Genomic DNA, 18,862 nt, shown 5'->3' with positions numbered 1-18,862 from the left:
TCTTATAAATTAAGCAATTAAACTTCCATTTTAAGGCACGTTTCACATACACGTTATTTAGCGATTTCCCCCAAAACACAGGAACTTGTCCTCATTATTCCTCACTGTTGGTAAACGGACGTTTGGATTTCAGCTTCCCCCACCTGGTTTCGGACTTTGTGCAGGTCTTTAACCTCCAAGGCAACTCTGTTTCTATTTCAGATTCTAGCTCCTCTCTCCCTACACCTATAGAAACAGCTCTCCTTTATGTCCCTCCAAATACCTGGAACAGAATTTGCATTCCCTTCTCTGAGTATGCTCAGCACTACTTGGCTTGTTCCAGCCCAGGACAAGGACTAGTTAAGAACTACTAGAAGGTCAATTTTTCACTCAACCAGCACACACTGGGCATTTAGTACTCCCAGTCACCACTGGCTGCTGTGTGTATAATACACACAGTCTCCAGCCTGAAGTTTACTTTCCCCGGGGAGGCAGGCAATCAACAGAACACAGCATGGCATGTGCTGCAGTTCACAGGCACTGAACCAAGCCCAAGACTGCAAATAATCAACGGTGGTGCTCAGCCACAGTAAATGCCCCGAGAATCACACCTGATCCCTGAAATGTGGACATGTTTCCTCTTCATTCATACAAACAGTGCTTATGCAAACTATGCACTACAAACGAGCACCTATTTTCAACCATTTTTAAGGAGAAGGCTGATTTGGGAGCATTTTATCTGCAGAATCTATTACTGCACAAATGCTTTGGGAGTGAATTCAACCCATTAGAAATTAAACCAAGTTATACAAGAAGGCAAAAGTAGATGACTTTAGAAGAACACAAGTGTCACATATCACTTAAGCCTACAGCCTCACTAATTCAAAAGCCACCACTGAAGTTAAACCGCAGTAGAAATAGTGTAAGGTGTGGTATGTGAAAGTCAGCCTGGTTGAGTCTAGAAAGCTTCACAGAGGAAGGGACCCTTGAAGTGCAGTATGAAAAACTGGTAAGGTTTTGTTGAGGCAGACTGAGGGTGGGAGTGACATTCAGTTCACAAGGAGCTGCAGATACACTGGCGAAGTACACTTGAGGAAGCACAAAGAAATACACCTGGAATGTAGTAGAGTGAAAGTGAGTGGATATGGTGGGAAAGTTACTCTAGAGAAATTATGAAAGACCTTGCATGCCAAGGATTTTTCATACAAGCAATGGGGAACTTCTCAAGAAATCTGGGAAGACAAGAGACACGACCAAATTTATGATTCTGAGAAGTCATTCTAGGAGTACTGTCAAAGTTAAGTCAGAGGGTTAAGATGGTAAATTTTATGTTGTGTATTTTACCTCAATCAATTAGTCTGAGGGTACAGCTGCAGGGACAGGAAAGAAGATGATGAAGGACCTGGACCAGGGGAGAGGCAACCAGGACAATGTGATAAGGATGGATCCAAGAGGCATGAAAGAAACAGAATGGACAAGACAGAGACTGCTTCATGTGGGGAAAAGGAAACTAATCTGAGCAACTAAGCAGATGGTAGAGGCATTCCCTTCGAGGAATACAAGAGGAAATTCAGTTCGTAATGTATCAAGTGAGAAGGACAGAGAAAATCTCACCTAGAGATGACTGGTGTGTGATTGGTGTGTGATCTGGAGTTTAGGAAAAAGGTTTGAGCTGAAGATAATGTTGTTTGGGGAGCCATCAAACAATAGGTGGAAAGTGAATCTGTAAAGAAAAACAGAAGAATAGAGGACAGAATACCAAGTCAAACTGAATCTGGTGATAACCTTGGCTTGCTTACTACTTAGTTCTGTTTGCCCATAAATTGTTCTGGTAAATAAAATGAGTGATATAACTTAGTGCATATAAACCTATTAAGTGACATTATGCAGAAAGCCAATTACTTAAACATTTTAAACATAAAAATGGGGGGAAATCTAGAATGGGAATTTGGCATTAAGGAAGTGTGATATTCAATTTACAGTGTAAATATTATTAAGCAACTACCACAATATTTGGCACATAGTAGATGCAAATTAAATGTTTATGGAGGGCCTTAACTTACGTGTTCAATTTCTTGAGGTACATAAAATGGAAAGTTTGGTACACACCTCTCAGTCAATGCCTACTGTTATTTTTTGCATTTTTCACAAGCACTACTCAAATGCAACACTGATTTCTAAGTACAACATAAATAATTTAAAAATAAAAGAGGGGCAGCATCAATATATGACTGAGTTTATGTTGGAAGACTTTGTTTCCTCCCTTACAGATGACTTCCTGAGCTCTCCTTCTCCATGATCCCTAAATGATCCTTGATGCCCCCGAGAAGAGAATATTTCATCTGAAGGAACATTTGCCTTATTTGGAAAGCTGGCAGTCCAGATAACGAAGAACTGCCTCTTCCAAGTGGATCTCAGGGAGGCCGAATTCACATGATGCTCCGCTGGGCAGACCTCTGCTTGGATGTTGTGAGGGTCAGTGTAGGAGCACTTGCCTATCTTGGGATAGAGGACACCTCGGGGCTTGATTTAGCAAATACATGAAGAGCTATTTCAGACTTGCCAGTGTCCTGGCAGAGTGAGGTATAGACATTTCATGAGAATACTGCTAGTAGTATTAGTTTTTTCAATTAAAGGCAATTCTCAAAACATTTAAGAATTAACTGCTTACTTAAAGAGCTCTAAATCCTGCTCTGGTCATTCACTCTTTTAGAGAAAAATTTACAGAGTGATTATTGGATGCCACTGAGCATGCTGGGTGCCGAGTAAGTGCAATCCCCCTCTAACATGAAACTTAGCTTTTTACTTTTTACTATAAATAAGGGCCCAGGATGGTTTTTTTCTTTTCATTGAAATAGACCTTCATGTCTAATTTGGTGAATTTAAAACAAACAAATGGAAAACCTCACAAGCTCCTAATGAGTTTGTCTACTAAAAATTGAAAAGTAGCAGATACAGAAAAAACTCCTCAGGTTTGTGATAAGTTTCTGAAACTATAAAACACCTGCTTGGGTAAGTACTGGCATAAAGACATATCTCAATGAATTCCCAATCAACTATACTTGGGATAAAGCCATGGAGGAGTTTCATCTACAAGGCTGCCTGGGTTCTTCTTATCAAGCCTCCCATGTCTATCATTTAGGGAGGAGCCAGGGACAAACAGGGATTATGTCAGTTGAGGAAGGGAGTAAAACTAATGAGCAAGCAACAGAAGGATATGGAGTAATCAAACAGGAGTAGGAAAAACTGTGTGAAATTCATTAGTTCAAGGAACATACACTAACTTCACTTGAGCTCCTCTCACACTCTTAAAAAAAAGTCTGTTAAAATAGAAAATGAGATTTGTAAATGGTAAACTATACAATGTGCACATATAACTTTGAAAACGTAAGCAATTAAGAAAACAACTTTAGGGACTTCCCTGGTGGTCCAGTGGTTAAGAATCCGCCTTCCAATGCAGGGGACGTGGGTTTGATCCCTGTTGGGGAACTAAGATCCCGCATGCCACAATGAAGATCCCGTGTGCTGCTACTAAGACCTGATGCAGCCAAATAAATATTTAAAAAAAAAACAACTTTAAAAATGATCTTCATTCACTGAAGAAAGATTCTTTTGTAACACGTATTACAACAGTATTTGAGTCTGTTGAAAGGGCAAAATTCAAATGTAACCAGCTTTAGGAGAAGCAAGGGATTTTACAGAAATGGGCTCATAAAGAAAGGATGTGAGTTCATGGCCTAATCCAGCAGTTCTCAAACTTTTTGGTTTTGGATCCTGTTACACTCTTAAAAATTACTAAGGACCTAAAGACTCAACACAAAAACTATTAGAACAGATAAATGAATTCAGCAAGGTAGCAGGATACAAGATTAATATACATAAATCTGTTGCATTTCTTTATACTAACAATGAAATATCAGTGAAAAAACAATTGCTTTTAAAGTCATGTAAAAAAACCCACCTAGGAATAACCCTGACCAAGGAGGGGAGAGACTTATACGCTGATAACTATAAAACATTGATAAATGAAACTGAAGATGATTAAAAAAAAATGGAAAGATACCCCATGCTCTTGGATTGGAAGAATATTATTAAAGTGGCCATACTACCCAAAGCAATCTACAGATTTAATGCAATCTGTATCAAATTACTCAAGCATTTTTCACAGAACCAGAACAAATAATCCTAAAATTTATATGGAACCACAAAAGACCCAGAATTGCCAAAGCAATCCTGAGGAAAAAGAACAAGCTGGAGGCATAACCTTCCCAGACTTCAGACAATACTAGAGTATCAAAACAGCGTGGCACTGGCACAGAAACAGACATATGGATCAATGGAGCAGAACAGAGAGTGCAGAAATGATCCCGCACACCTATGGTCAGTTAATCTTCCACAAAGGAGGCAAGAATATACAACGGAGAAAAGAGTCTCCCTTCAGCAAGTGGTGTTGGAAAAGTTGGAAAGCAGCATGTAAATCAATGAAGTTATTAGAACACTCCCTCTCACCATGCACAAAAATAAACTTAAAATGGCTTAAAGACTTAAATAAGCCATGACACCACAAAACTCCTAGAAGAGGACATAGGCAAAACTCTCTGACATAAACTGTACCAATGTTTTCTTAGATTGGCTTCCCAAGGCAAAAGAAATAAAAGCAAAAATAAGCAAATGGGACCTAATCAAACTTACAAGCTTTTGCACAGCAAAGGAAACCATAAACAAAAGGACAACCTACAGACTGGGAGAAAATATTTGCAAATGATGCGACCAACAAGGGCTTGATTTCCAAAATATACAAACAGCTCATATAGCTCAATATCAAAAAAACAACCCAATCAAAAAATGGGCAGAAGACCTAAACACACATTTCTCCAAAGAAAACATACAGATGGCCAAGAGGCACATGAAAAGATGCTCAACATCACTAATTATTAGAGAAATGCAAATCAAAACTACAATGAGGTATCACCTCACACCAGTCAGAATGGCCATCAACAAAAAGTCTACAAATAATAAATGCTGAGGAGGGTGTGGAGAAAAGGGAACCCTCCTACACTGTTGGTGCGAATGTACATTGGTGCAGCCACTATGGAGAACAATATGGAGGTTCCTTAAAAAACTAAAAATAGGGCTGCCATATGATCCAGCTATCCCACTTCTGGGCAGATATCCAGAAAAGATGAAAATGAATTCAAAAAGATACACACACCCCAATGTTCATAGCAGCACTATTTACAATAGCCAAGACATGGAAGCAACCTAAGCGTCCATCAACAGATGAATGGATAAAGAAGATGTGGCACATATATACAATGGAATACTACTCAGCCATAAAAAGGAAATAATGCCATTTGCAGCAACATGGACGGACCTAGAGATTATCATACCAACTGAAGTAAGTCATACGGTATCACTAATATATAGAATCTAAAAAAATGATACAAATGAACTTATTTACAAAACAGAAACAGAGACTCACAGACATAGAAAAAAAACTTACGATTACCAAAGGGGAAAGAGGGAGGGGAGGGATAAATTAGGAGTTTAGGATTAACAAATACACACTATTAGATATAAAATAAACAACAAGGACCTACTGTACAGCACAGGGAACTATATTCAGTATCTTGTAATAACCTATAACAGAAAAGAATCTGAAAAGGAATATGTGTGTGTGTGTGTATTAATATATATCTGAATCACTTTGCTGTATACCTGAAACACAACATTGTAAACAACTATACTTCATTAAAAAAAAAAAATTACTAAGGACCCCAAAGAGTTTTTGTTTTTGTAGGATTTTATCTAGTGATAGGACCATATTAGGAATTAAAACCAAGAAATTTTAAGAATTCTTTTATTAATTTATTTACAAAAAACAAAAACCCATAACTCAAAACCATTATATGTTAACATAATTTTTATAAAAAATATAGCTATTTTTCTTAAAAAAAAAGAAAAGCAAAAGAACCAGTGAGAAAAGTGGCACTGTTTTACATTTTTGTCAATTTCTTTCACATCTAGCTTAATAAAAGAGAGCTAGACTCTCATATCTGCTTTGCATTCAGTCTGCTACAGTATCACACAACATGCAAACTCCTCTGTACACTCAGGAAAGAATGAGAATGAAAAAAGCAAATGAAGTCTTCGTATGACAAAAACAGCTTTAACCCTGAGGACCCTTGAAAGGGACTTGAGGACCTCCCCGGGCCACACGTTGAGATCCACTGCCCCAGTCTAATTGCATTTTACACGTAAGGAAGCTGAATCTCAGAGAGATCCCAAATGACAGGGCCTGTTAATGATGGGATACAGGTCCTGGATGGTTTGTCTCACTTCCCTTGCTTTAGGTTCTCAATCGGAAATCTGGGAAATACACCCTAAAGACCTGTCGTGTTTGCTCCAGTTGCAGGGACTGTCACAATGTATTACCAAAAATTTTTTTGATTTAAATAAAACAAAAGAGGAAAATCAACAAATGTGATAAATTCTGCAACGGGCATACTGTGTTAGCACCTGAATTAGGTTCTCTATTAGAACTGAAACACTAAGACAAATTCTGCACTCTCCTCCACGCACACTGGTGATGACAAACAGCACAGTCAAACCACAGAGTAATACGGAAAGCAGAATTACCACAACATCACCATTTATCACGTTTTCTGAGTCTGAAATATAATTCACGACACAATCCCTGAAAATTTTTCACGGTACAGGCTGAAAGGGTATTGGGTATATTAACAGACTCCAAATAAATAACTGGCAATCATGTGGGACTTTTCAGCTAAAATGGAGTTGTTCTGAAATGTAGATATTTTTCATTCTTTTACAGGACCTTATTTTGCCTTTTATGTATGGGTTGGCCAAAAAGTTCCTTTGGTTTTTTGGGTAAAAATAAAAGACACATTTTTCATTTTCACCAAGAACTTCACTGAACAACGTATTCACCCTTTTGTTCCACTACCTTCTGCCATTTTTCAGGCAACTTCATAATTCCATCTTCCCAAAACTTTTTATCTTTCTGAGCAAAGAACTGTTCCAGGTGCCTTTTACAGTCTTCCAGGGAATTGAAATTTCTCCCATTAAGAGAATTTTGTAAAGACCGAAATAAATGGAAATCCGAAGGTGCAATGTCTGGTGAATAAGGTGGAGGAATCAGAACTTCCCAGCCAAGCTGTGACAGTTTTTGCTTGGTCATCAAAGAAACATGCGGTCTTGTGGTATCCTGATGGAAGATTATATGTTTTCTGTTGACTAATTCTGGACGCTTTTCGTCGAGTGCTGCTTTCAGTTGATCTAACTGGGAGCAGTACTTTTTGGAATTAATCGTTTGGTTTTCCGGAAGGAGCTCATAATAGAGGACTCCCTTCCAATCCCACCATATACACAACATCACTTTCTTTGGATGAAGACCGGCCTTTGGTGTGGTTGGTGGCGGTTCATTTCGCTTGCTCCACGATCTCTTCCGTTCCACATTATTGTACAGTATCCATTTTTCATTGCCCATCACAATTTGTTTTAAAAATGGAACGTTTTCATTACGTTTCAGTAGAGAATCGCATGCGGAAATACGGTCAAGAAGGTTTTTCTCGCTTAACTTATGTGGAACCCAAACGTCAAAGCGATTCATATAACCAAGCTGGTGCAAATGATTTTCAACGCTTGATTTGGATATTTTGAGTATATCGGCTATCTCCCGAGTGGTATAACGTCGATTGCTCTCAATTAACGTCTCGATTTGATCGCTATCAACTTCAACTGGTCTACCTGACCGTGGAGCATCGTCCAGCGAGAAATCTCCAGCACGAAACTTCGCAAACCACTTTTGACACGTTCGCTCAGTCACAGCACCTTCTCCATACACTGCGCAAATCTTTTTTTGCGTTTCAGTTGCATTTTTACCTTTCTTGAAATAATCAAGCATAATATGCCGAAAATGTTGCTTTTTTTCTTCCATCTTCTATATTAAAATGGCTACGCAAAAATTCACCAATTTTGTTAAGTGTTTTTTTAAATACGCGCTGATATGACAGCTGTCACAATACAATCCAACAAAATTGTTTCGAATGAAGTTAAACACAACTAAGCACTACTAGAGCCATCTTACGGGAAAACCAGATGAACTTTTTTTTTTTGGCTAACCCATTAAAAAAAAAAATCAGGGAGTCTCCTTGTTCACCTCTAGGTGATTTCCTTTGTATCCTATCAGATGATCCAAATCTTCTTTAAATGGATCGTAGCCTTGTTCCTTTAAACAACGTAGTGCCCAGAAAAGCTGGTCTAGGGGAGGAAATTCTTCCCAAGGAACCCACTCCCAACCTAGAAAAGAAAGGTATCAAAGCAATTTCTTTAGATGAAAGGAAACAAAGGATATTTATTTTGGCAAGTTAACCTATACTAAGAAAAATTAATTAAATTTAAAAATGATGGTCTTCCCTGGTGGCGCAGTGGTTGAGAGTCTGCCTGCCGATGCAGGGGACACGGGTTCGTGCCCCGGTCCAGAGGAGATCCCACATGCCACGGAGCGGCTGGGCCCGTGAGCCATGGCCGCTGAGCCTGCGGGTCCGGAGCCTGTGCTCCGCAACGGGAGAGGCCACAACAGTGAGAGGCCCGCGTACCGCAAAAAAAAAAAAAAAAAAAAAAAAAAGATTTGCTACTAATGAAGTGCAATAGTGATGCTATGCATTAGCTTGGCTATACAAGCATAATTTGCGTTTAGAATGAAGATCTTAAGAAGGGAATGATGATCATTTAAAACATGCTGTTATTTGAATATGAAGCCAAGTTTACAAAGGCCACATTGTGGTAAAACCCAGATTTAATACCATTCAATTTTCATTTAAATATCTGGTTAAACAAGACTCACAGAATTTTATATATTGCATTGATACCACAGGTTAAACTGCATTAAAATAAGCCAGTTTCCTCACCTACAAAATAAGGTAGATTGCAAAATTTCTAAGCTATCCTCCATTTCTTGAAAAAGTAATGGAAGCTGTACAGAGAATAAAAAGTATTCTCTGTGCTGTGGTATATTTTAGATAGAAAGACAAGAATGGAAGGAGTTGTCTTCTTAAAAATCCACTGAAATGTAAAAGATTTAACAGTGTCTATTAATTGTAAAGTATATGAAATCCTAGAAAAATATTCTAGGGGATGGTGTTTTTGATGATTTAAATGTAAATAACATGAAAGCACAGATGCCTGTGACAGGTGAATGTTTAAATATTATGATAATAATACAGAAATATAATGATTATTAGAACTCCATGTTCTAAATTAGTTTATGATTACATGCATATATCTATGTGTAAGTACTGTTTCTTCCCTTCAGTATTTGTTTGCCTATAAAATACAGGTATGTAATTTCACTCCGGCAAGGCAGGGGACAAAGAATCCATGAAACTGGAATAAGCTGCGGAAGGGCTGATCATGATCAGCACCTGTGACCACACAGTAACCCGGGGGGGGGGGGGAGACACTCACAATGTGCTGCAAGATGCTCAGTTAACTGAGTCGCAAGAGAGCTGAAGTAAAGTTTATCCTAGGGGCCCCCTAGAAAACGAAGCATCTGGATAATCCTTCTAAGTATAAACAGATGGCTGGAGGAAACCGAAGCAGGCAATCCAGATCCAGGACCTGATGAACATGGGGCAGAGGCTGCATGCTTATATTATAAAAAACGAAGACCCCCGAGCGCCTGCACCTTGGCCAGGTTATCAGCTCCCCCAGTGAACCTGGTACAATCCTGCCTCCCACTTCCTAAGGCATGAATAATTTCTGTTGTACCCTAGGCCAGCTGAAGGCCTTTGCATACTTTCTGTGTGTTTCTTTGTGTGACATCGTGATATAAGAAATAGGTATTTGGTCTTTATCCCTGTTTCCTGGCAGGGTTCCTAAAATCTTTGTAATTTCCTGAGTGATAGGGATCAGAGGAGCATCTTTTGTTTCCATAATAAGCTCCTTTCAACCAATGCTGAGTTTATGCTAATAAGATGGCTGGTGGCTGGAGACCCCTGGAGAGTTTAAGGATGGGGGCTGGTGACCAGGAAGACCCACGCGTGATCACAGGGTTGGAACTTTCAGCCCACCTTTCACCCCACACTCCATCTTAGGGGCGGAGAGAGGGGCTGGAGACTGAGTTAACAGCCAATGGACGATGATTTAACCAATCACAGTAATAATAATCCCATTACATAGGAACCTCCATAAAAACTCTACACAGCTGGGTTCAGAGAGCTTCCGAGTTGAACACATCGAGGTGCTGGGAGGGTGGCACATCCAGAGAGGGCATGAAAGTCTCGTGCCCCCTCCCCAGACCTGGCCCTACCTCTTTCATTTGGCTGTTCCTGAGCTGTACCCTTTAAAACAAACTGGTAATGTAAGGAGAGTGTTTTCCTTAATTCTGTGGGACATTCTAGCAAATTACCGAAGAGAGGGTTGTGGGAGCCTCGATTTATAGCCAGGCCGTCAAAAGTACAGGAGGCCTGGACGTGAGATTGGCATTGGAAATGGGGGCAGTCTCATGGGACTGAGCTCTTTAACTTTTCGGATCCAACTAGACAGTGTAAGAATTGAACTGAATTATAGGACACTCAACTGATGTCTGGAGAGTTGGAGAATTATTTAGTGTGAGGAAAAAAGTCCACACATTTGGTATCAGAAGTGTTGTGAGTAAAAACAGTTCAGACTTTGCTAGCTCATTTTAAAGGATTCCAAGTAGTTAACCTATTTTATAAAAAATCTTATATGACTCAACGGGCCTTCGGGTAGAACATGCCCTTCTGTTCATTCAATCAAGTCAGTCTGTAAAACACTTCAGACATGACTTATTCATTCTAGTAATGTCACTTCCTTCTGCACAGAAGCCCTCCCTGACCACCCCACCTGACACAACACCCATGCATCACTATCTTTACACAGCTTTATTTTTATTCTTACTCCTATCATTACTATCATAAAATATCTGCTAATTTGTTGCCTTTCCCCCCAGATAAAATGTAAAGTCCAGGAGGGCAGGGACTTTGTTTTAAACACCCCTTCTCCTTTAGTGCTTAGAACAATGTCTGGCACACAGTACTCAGCAAGTATTTGTGAATGAAAAGATTTTCACTATTAGAGGAGAAATTAAATGTTTAGAGGAGTGATCCTACATGAGACCACTTGGATAAGGTTTCTTATGGCAAATAATATACTGAATAAGTTTGATATTTTACTCTTTAGTTCCTTTTATCATGCAGTTTTACGAAATCTGAAGAGAGATGATACATGCAAAGCCCTAAGAACAATGCTTAGTACACAGTAAATAACAGAATATCAGTTATTGTCATTAAGCTTTCAGAGCACTCAATTCAACGCAGAAGGTAACAGCTAAGTGTTTTGTCAGGTTAAGCATTCTCTATAAAAGAAAGTTTTACCTCTCTTGCACAGGTGAGAAAACTGAGGAAGGCACGTTAAATGTTTTGCTTAAAAATCACAGTGTGAAACAAAATTAAACACTAACAATAAAACTAACATTTACTGAGTACTTACTGTGTTCACTAGGCCAGGCCCGTTGTATGTATTAACTCATTTTATCCTTACAACAACGCATCTGAAGTAGGTACTATTGTCACAAGTGAGAAAAGAGGCCCAGAGACCTAAATAACTTGTCCAAGGTTACAAACCTCTAAGTAGAAGAACCAGGATGCAAACCAAGTAGTCTGGCTCTAGGCCCAGTTCTCTTTCCTGTTCTGTCCCTATGTATCCAGGATTTAAGTATATTTACATTCTAACTGAAGTATAATTATATTCTAATCTAATTCTCTTCCTATGGCAACATAATGTAATCTTCCTTCAGACCATACGTTCTCATAGAAAATGCATTATTTATAGTTCTCTTACTTTCATTTTTCTCAGGCTCTACATTCTTTGGTTCTGAATCATGAGTTACGTCCACCTCTCCTTTCATTAAAATAGTGACATAATGGTAATTCTCTTCCTCAACGAAAGAATTCACAACCGAGGCAAAGCGAACATTTTTCAGGTGAAGAGCTGCTTCTTCCCAGGTTTCCCTTTGAGCACATTCTTCCCAGCTTTCACTGAAAAACAGAAACACACCACCGTATTCAATTTTATTTATGCATTTTTTTTTTTGCCATGAAATTCCTGGCTAGAAATTCCTAGTGTAAAGCAAAAAGAGCTGTAATTGGCTCACGCTTTACAACAATAAATCAACAACCCTCCTTTGACACTCTGTTTATCCTATATCAAGTATCTGAAGACCAAAAGGACTTCATATTGAACAAAAAAATGAACATTTAGCCAATTCAGCACTACTTCATGTGCCTGGAAGCAGCATGCAACCAGGAGGTGGTTTAATATATCAGTTAAGAGCACAGCTTTGGAGTCAACTAGACCTGGGTTTGAGTTCAAAGTCCATTATTTTCCACCTTAGACAAGTAAGAACATAATACTACTTTCTCATGGGGTTGTGTTAGGTGTACCAAGAAGTGGACACTGTCTTTTCTGAAGGCTCAGAAGGCTCAAAATTGAGGGCAATAGGCAACAGGCATTCACGAAATATTAAAATACACTGATGTGATTAGTTCACCTTCAACGTATGATCCATAATAACTAGATATTGACAAAAACGCTGATATTCCAAAAGTTACAAAAACCTGTATATAAATTAAAACATTTCACTGCAGTTTTCATACATGAGACAAGATTAAAAATATATAATATCTCTCTTTAGAAATTGTTCCAAATGAAATTTTATACAATCAGATAAAATATGAGTATTGAATGAAAACAAATATTATTAAAAGAAATCATTAGTGTGATTCAGTTTTTCTAAAAGTCATTTCATATGCACTTTAGATTAAATTTCCAAATATTTATGAAGCACTTTAGTGTGATATTCAGCAAAAAAGAATACTGTTTCTCTATCTTTTCTACCTTGAATATTTTTGTATCTCTAATTATCTAAACTACCGTCACTACCCAGTCTACATAAGAAGACAGATCTTTGGGAGGGAGGAGAGTTGTGCATTTTCAGCCTGAAGGAACGTTCCTCTTCCTCCTGATGAGGGGCCAGCTCTGCCTCGAAACCAAGTGAGAGGCCCTCCAAGAGAATTAGTCACAAAGACTGGGTGAGACTCTCAAGAAGGAGGTACTGGTATGTTACTCCCCAGTTAAAGACTGAGCTGTGGAACCTCACAGGTCTACCCCAGTGCATCAGAGTAGAGGTGTAGGAGGGAAAGAGCTCTTGTGTTCATCTGAGATGTGTTCCATGGTGTTTAGGGATGCACGTGAATACACAAGGTGATGCTCATTCCCACTTTAGGAATTTGGAAGGCAGGAGAGTGGCTAAAGCAGCCCATGATGGCTGAGCAGAGAAAATGGGCAGCAGTGAAAGCGTCCTTCCCAACGTCTGTTTTCTTTGGGCCAAGCAGGTGGTACAAGAGACTGCTGGGGGGCCCGTCACAAAGAAAATGTAGCGTGGTATGCTAACAGCAGGAGCTGGTGGCCAGAGTCACAAAAAGTCAGTCACCTATGTCAGGGAACTGTGCAGTGTAGAAATCCTTATAGGTCTTCCAACCAACCAATATACACACCCTAAGAAAGAGAGCACGCAGACTTCCCTGGTGGCGCAGTGGTTAAGAATCCGCCTGCCAATGCAGGGGACAGGGGTTGGATCCCTGGTCCGGGAAGATCCCACATGCCTCAGAGCAACTAAGCCCGTGAGCCACAACTACTGAACCTGTGCCCTAGAGCCTGCGAGCCACAACTACTGAAGCCCGCACACCACAACGAAGAGTAGCCCCGCTCGCCGCAACTAGAGAAAACCCGTGCGCAGCAACAAAGACCCAACGCAGCCAAAAATAAATAAATTTAAAAAAAAGAAAGAGAGCACGCGTGTGAATACTGCATCCAGAGGGCACATAACATAGGTCACAGCAGCACCACTCAGGTAAAAGTTTTGCTCCCTCCCCTCCTTCCTCAACACACCAGAAAAAGAAACCAGAAACAGTGAGAAGCGGAGGAGGAAGAGAAAGCAAAACAATGGCCCACACCTCCTTTCCCCACTACAAAGGAAAGCTAAATGCCTGGAAGAGGATCATAATAACCAAAATACGATTTACTTTTATAATCAAGTGAAAGTGAGACAGGCTGGGACTGGGACCCTTTACTGCACTGCTTGCATCTGGACTAACATCTCCTCTCCCTGAACAACAGAATACAAAGAAACTCTAAGGGACGACGAAAACTAACTGCACCCATGTACAGCTGGGGCAAACTGTGAACAAAGATACAAAAAGGCCAAAACCCAACTGCCACTTTTGAGGCGCCAGGAGCAAAACCAGGGTACCACACGCGACACAGGCACCCGGCACCACCAAGGGGGTGGAGAGATCACCTAAGCCACCCCTCCAGCCCAAAGCACCTATCCACTCCCACCCTCACCCCGTTTAAGGGACCAGCTCGCCTGCCTCAGACAGCGAGCAAGGGCACCTGTTACTTGTTACCTCTCATGCTGTAGCATGAGTCCCAATAAAGTCTTGCCTGAATTCTTTTGTCTGACGTCTTATCAATTTCTATTGATTAAAGAGTTCAAGAACCCAGGTTGGTAACAAGAGCAAAACAATTGAATTTGCAGAAAACATCATCGAGAAGCAGAGAAGGGAAAGACAAATCATATTTGAAGACAATGAAAAGAGAAAATAAAGCTACTTCCTTCCTGTTTGTTTCCCATCGATTTAGCCCACTCAGTTTACCAGTTATACAAAGATAAGTGAAAGCACACATGTGAAGAGCTTAGCATAACACCTAGCACTTAGTAAAAAGGTCATTAAAGTTCAATTTTGGCCATTATCATTCAGTATGAGTCAAGACTCCGATACTGTCTTGTGTTACTGTTAGGACAACTATCTCGAACCACTACTCTAGAAATTACACATTCTAAATAGTGCTTAGTTTGTGATCTAACTTTGGCTAATGCTCCCCCGCCCCCCAAACTGACAAAGTACAACATGGTGTGCTTGTCTGCGCAATTTGATTCTTAATCTACGCATTTTATTATTTATTAAGTGATAGCTTATCTTACTTATCTAAAAATGAGAAATTTATTGATGCTTTTAAAAATTCTGAAGACCATTTAAACAATTCCCTGTGCTAGAAGATAAGACTTCCATATTCTATAAAGATCTAAGTCTGATTAAAAGGCACTAGGATCAAGCCTCTACTTCTAACAACCACTTTATAAGAAATACGTGAATTAGAAGAATATAGTCATAATGTGAGAAATTCAAATGACCCATATTCAACATGGCATAGGAAAAAGGGGAGGGCGGGTACTGCTAGATTAAGAGACTTAAAAAATGTATCAATCACATGCAACATGTGCCCTTCCTTTAATCTGAATTGGTACAAAACAGTAAAAAGACATTTTCAAGACAACTGCAGAAAACGGTACAGACTGGGTAACAGATGCTATAAAATATTTTAAGGTTTGAAAATGGTATTGTGGTTACTTCTTTTTAAAAGCCTATTACAGATAGATACTGAATTACTTAGGGGTGGTGTAATAAGATGCCTGCTTTCCTTTAAAATAGTTTAGAAAACAAGGGGTGTGTGTGTCTGTTTGCCGGGAGGGAGGAGCAGTAAAGACGAAACAAGAACAAACTGAGTAATGGGTACATGAGGATTCACTGACTATTCTAGTTTTATGTATGTTTGAAACTTTCTATACAAAAGGAAAAACAAGCTCTGTGTCTTGAACGCTTTATTCTCACTTTGAGATAGATCACCTACCAGAGCGCTTGCACCTGGACAAAGGTAGAGGCTAAAAAAATAACTGCACGCATGCGCAGTTGGGGCAATTATAAACAAGCTATAAAAAGGCCACAAACCAACTGCCATTTCGGAGCTGCTGAGAGCAAAGCAGGGTATCACGCATGATTCCCACACACGCCAAGGGGTTAGGCGGGCCACCTAAGCTGCGCCTCCTGCACAGCCCGCAGATCCATCCCTATTCTCACCCCATTTAAGGAACCAGCCCACCACCACGTCCCCTCCAGGGGAGCCGAGCAAGGGCACCTGTGTCTTGTTCTCGCTCCCTCTTGCTATAGCACGAGCCCCAATAAAGCTTCGCCTAAATTCCTCATCTGGCATCTTATCAATTTCTATTGATTAAAGAGTCCAAGAGTCTGGGTGAATCCACCTTCTAGCACAATCTCAGCCTTTTTACACCCTTGTGTAGAACTAACCTTCTTTGTCGGTCTGACACATCATCAAACCACAATATGTCAAATCAGAGAGGGACCTTAAGGAGTACATCATCTAACTTCCCCATTTTAAAAAGAGAAACTGAGGCCCAGAGTTTCAGTCGCTAATTCGCTTGGTTAGAGCGCAACTAAACTTACTGTAGCAGGAAACACGGAATATATCCATGTGCGTTTAAAACACCAGCAAACCGTGCAAAAGCCTTAACTGACAGAACTACATTGACCGCGGCCTATAAGCACCAACTTCCGGTCTCTCAAGTGCGAGCAGTAAGAAAAACAAAACTCACCAGCCAACTCCCAGCCGCGTCAGGTCTCGCGAGGAGCTGATGGCACAGGCGCAGCTCACACAGGAACGAGGAAATCTCTCCTTCAGCCATACCCAGCGCAGTGCCCCCTCCCGGCCCGAGAGGAGAAAAGAGAAACTCGCGAGAAACGGCGCAGCGTCGGCGCGCACGCACGGACGCACGCAGGGAGCGAGGTCGTCCTTCCCGTGCACTTCCCGCTTTCCCCGTCCGCCAGGCGGCTGCTTACCCGAACTCCAAGTGGCCCCCGGGAAGTTGGAATTTGCCGGCTCCAAATGACCCTTTCCTCCTCCCCAGGAGGACGCAGCGAGGATGCCTGCAGCTGGTCACCACTACTCCTACCCCGACTCCTGGGCGCCACTCCCGCGCCTCCGCACTGGCCGTCATAGCGCGAGAGGACCTCGCGGGCCGCGGCCGGAAGTGACGTTTGCTTTGCCCCGCCCCCGGGGCCTCCGCCAATCTCCCTGAGCAGGTGAGGGACCGTAAATCACTGTGGGATTCCCTCGGGCTTCCGCCGCTTTTCCTTTGTGCTTGGTGTCTCCCGCATCTACGGGTCCAAACTTGTGAAGGTTGTTTCCTCCCGAGAGGCTATGTGGCCAGAGTTTGGCTTTAACTAATGCTGTTTACTGTTGCGCTTTCAACATTCATTGTTTATTCTCAGATTTCTCCATGCACTTAACCAGCCACCTACTTTTATAAACCTCTGTGTCTTTGCACATCTTTTTTTTTTTTTTTTTTTTTTTTAAATAAATGAGCTTCACCACAGTAAACTCATTCCACTATAGCTCAAATCAGTGTGGTACTGGAGCAAGGACACATAGTATAGAAATATCCTGGTATGAATAACTGAGTATTAACAAATCATGGGAAGAAAAGCACTAGTCAGTTATGCTGGGACTAATTAGTTACCTATTTAGGAGGAAAAATAGACGCTGTTCCAGTTGTTTGCATGCCATGCACCAACAAAAAAGTCCCAACTGAATCAGAGTTGTAATGAAAACAAACAAAACAAATGACTGGTTTCTGGTTGGAGACTTTTTAAAAAAATTAATGTAAATTAAGTTTTTACTTCTAAAATAATGTGCACATAATTTTTAAAAGGCAAATGGTACAAAAACTATAAGAAGAACAACCTTACTTTCTAGTCATGCTTCCATTCACTTTTTTTTTTTTTTTTGGTACACGGGCCTCTCACTGTTGGGGCCTCTCCTGTTGCAGAGCACAGGCTCCGGACGCGCAGGCTCAGCCGCCATGGCTCACGGGCCCAGCTGCTCCGCGGCATGTGGGATCTTCCCGGACCGGGGCACGAACCCGTGTCCCCTGAATCGGCAGGCGGACTCTCAACCACTGCGCCACCAGGGAAGCCCTGATTAAACATTTTTATAGCATTTCTCCTTCCACCCAGAAACTCAACAGTCTTCAATGTGGTGTGCACCACAAAAATACTCCAAGATTTTTCCCCAAATAAAAATTGGCAACATATGAAAAGGATAATACATCACAACTGAATGGGGTTATTCCCAGAAATACAAGTCTGGCTTGAAATTTGAAAACTCAATCTATGTAATTCACCATACTAAAAGAGGGAGAAAGGAAACACATATTATCATTTTAATAGATGTAGAAAATAATTTGATAAAATTCAGTACTCATTCAAGATTTAAAAAAGCAAACTAGAAATAAAAGGGAATTTTAACAACCTTAGGTAAGGTATCTACAAAGACCTACAGCTAACATCATACTTAATGATTGTTAGGGCTGAATCATGTCCCCCCAAAATTCACATTTTGAAATCCTAACCCTCAATACCTCAGAATATAACTGTATTTGTAGACAGGATCTTTAAAGAGGTAATTAAATTAAAATGAGGTCATTAGGATTAATCCTAATCCAATATGACTGGTGTCCTTAAAGAACAGGAGATTAAGACACAGACACAGATACAGACAGAAGACCATGTGAAAACAGGAAGAAGATAGCCATCTGCAAGACAATGAGTGAGGCCTCAGAAAAAGCCAACCCCACTGACACCTTGATCTTAGAATTCTAGACTCTAGAGTTTGAGAAAATACATTTCTGTTGTTTAGGCCACCTAGTCTGTGGTACTCTGTTATGGCGGCCCCAGCAAACTAATACAACAGTGAATGACTAAGATTTGAGAGAAGCAAGGATAGCTACTCTCAGCACTTTTAGTCATCATATTGCTGGAGGTTCTAGTTAAAACTAGAAAATCAAGAAAAATCACTAAAGGATAGTTAAACTGGAAAAGAAGTAGCTGACCTTATTCACAGACAATCCTAAGGAATCCAC

At 40.5% G+C, this 18,862-nt stretch overlaps 1 protein-coding gene across 1 annotated transcript; it reads right to left on the bottom strand.

Annotated features, from left to right (window-relative positions):
- Positions 1 to 8,043: 8,043 nt before the first annotated feature.
- On the bottom strand, positions 8,044 to 17,567 carry NUDT15 (nudix hydrolase 15). The gene is made up of 3 exons (XM_029210318.1): positions 16,782 to 17,567; positions 11,866 to 12,062; positions 8,044 to 8,301 (listed from the first exon to the last, which is right to left on the bottom strand). The coding sequence occupies exons 1-3, from the start codon at positions 16,937 to 16,939 to the stop codon at positions 8,141 to 8,143; spliced, it is 516 nt and encodes a 171-aa protein (XP_029066151.1). The 5' UTR covers positions 16,940 to 17,567; the 3' UTR covers positions 8,044 to 8,140.
- Positions 17,568 to 18,862: the final 1,295 nt, after the last annotated feature.

The sequence above is a fragment of the Monodon monoceros genome, unplaced genomic scaffold (assembly GCF_005190385.1).
Source record: "Monodon monoceros isolate NGI ecotype Baffin Bay Population unplaced genomic scaffold, NGI_Narwhal_1 Super_Scaffold_8, whole genome shotgun sequence".
Classification (NCBI taxonomy): domain Eukaryota; kingdom Metazoa; phylum Chordata; class Mammalia; order Artiodactyla; family Monodontidae; genus Monodon; species Monodon monoceros.
Note: the sequence above shows the minus strand (reverse complement) of the source record. Positions and strands in the feature narration are given on the sequence as shown.

What these genes read in the sequence shown, in the direction of transcription:
- NUDT15 (XM_029210318.1), bottom strand. Translation starts at nt 16,939, where the DNA reads ATGACGGCCAGTGCGGAGGCGCGGGAGTGGCGCCCAGGAGTCGGGGTA. An exon ending in GGGGGCCACTTGGAGTTCGG is followed by an intron (nt 12,063 to 16,781) that starts GTAAGCAGCCGC and finishes TCTGTTTTTCAG; the next exon opens with TGAAAGCTGGGAAGAATGTG. An exon ending in AGAGCCTGAGAAAAATGAAA is followed by an intron (nt 8,302 to 11,865) that starts GTAAGAGAACTA and finishes TTTCTTTTCTAG; the next exon opens with GTTGGGAGTGGGTTCCTTGG.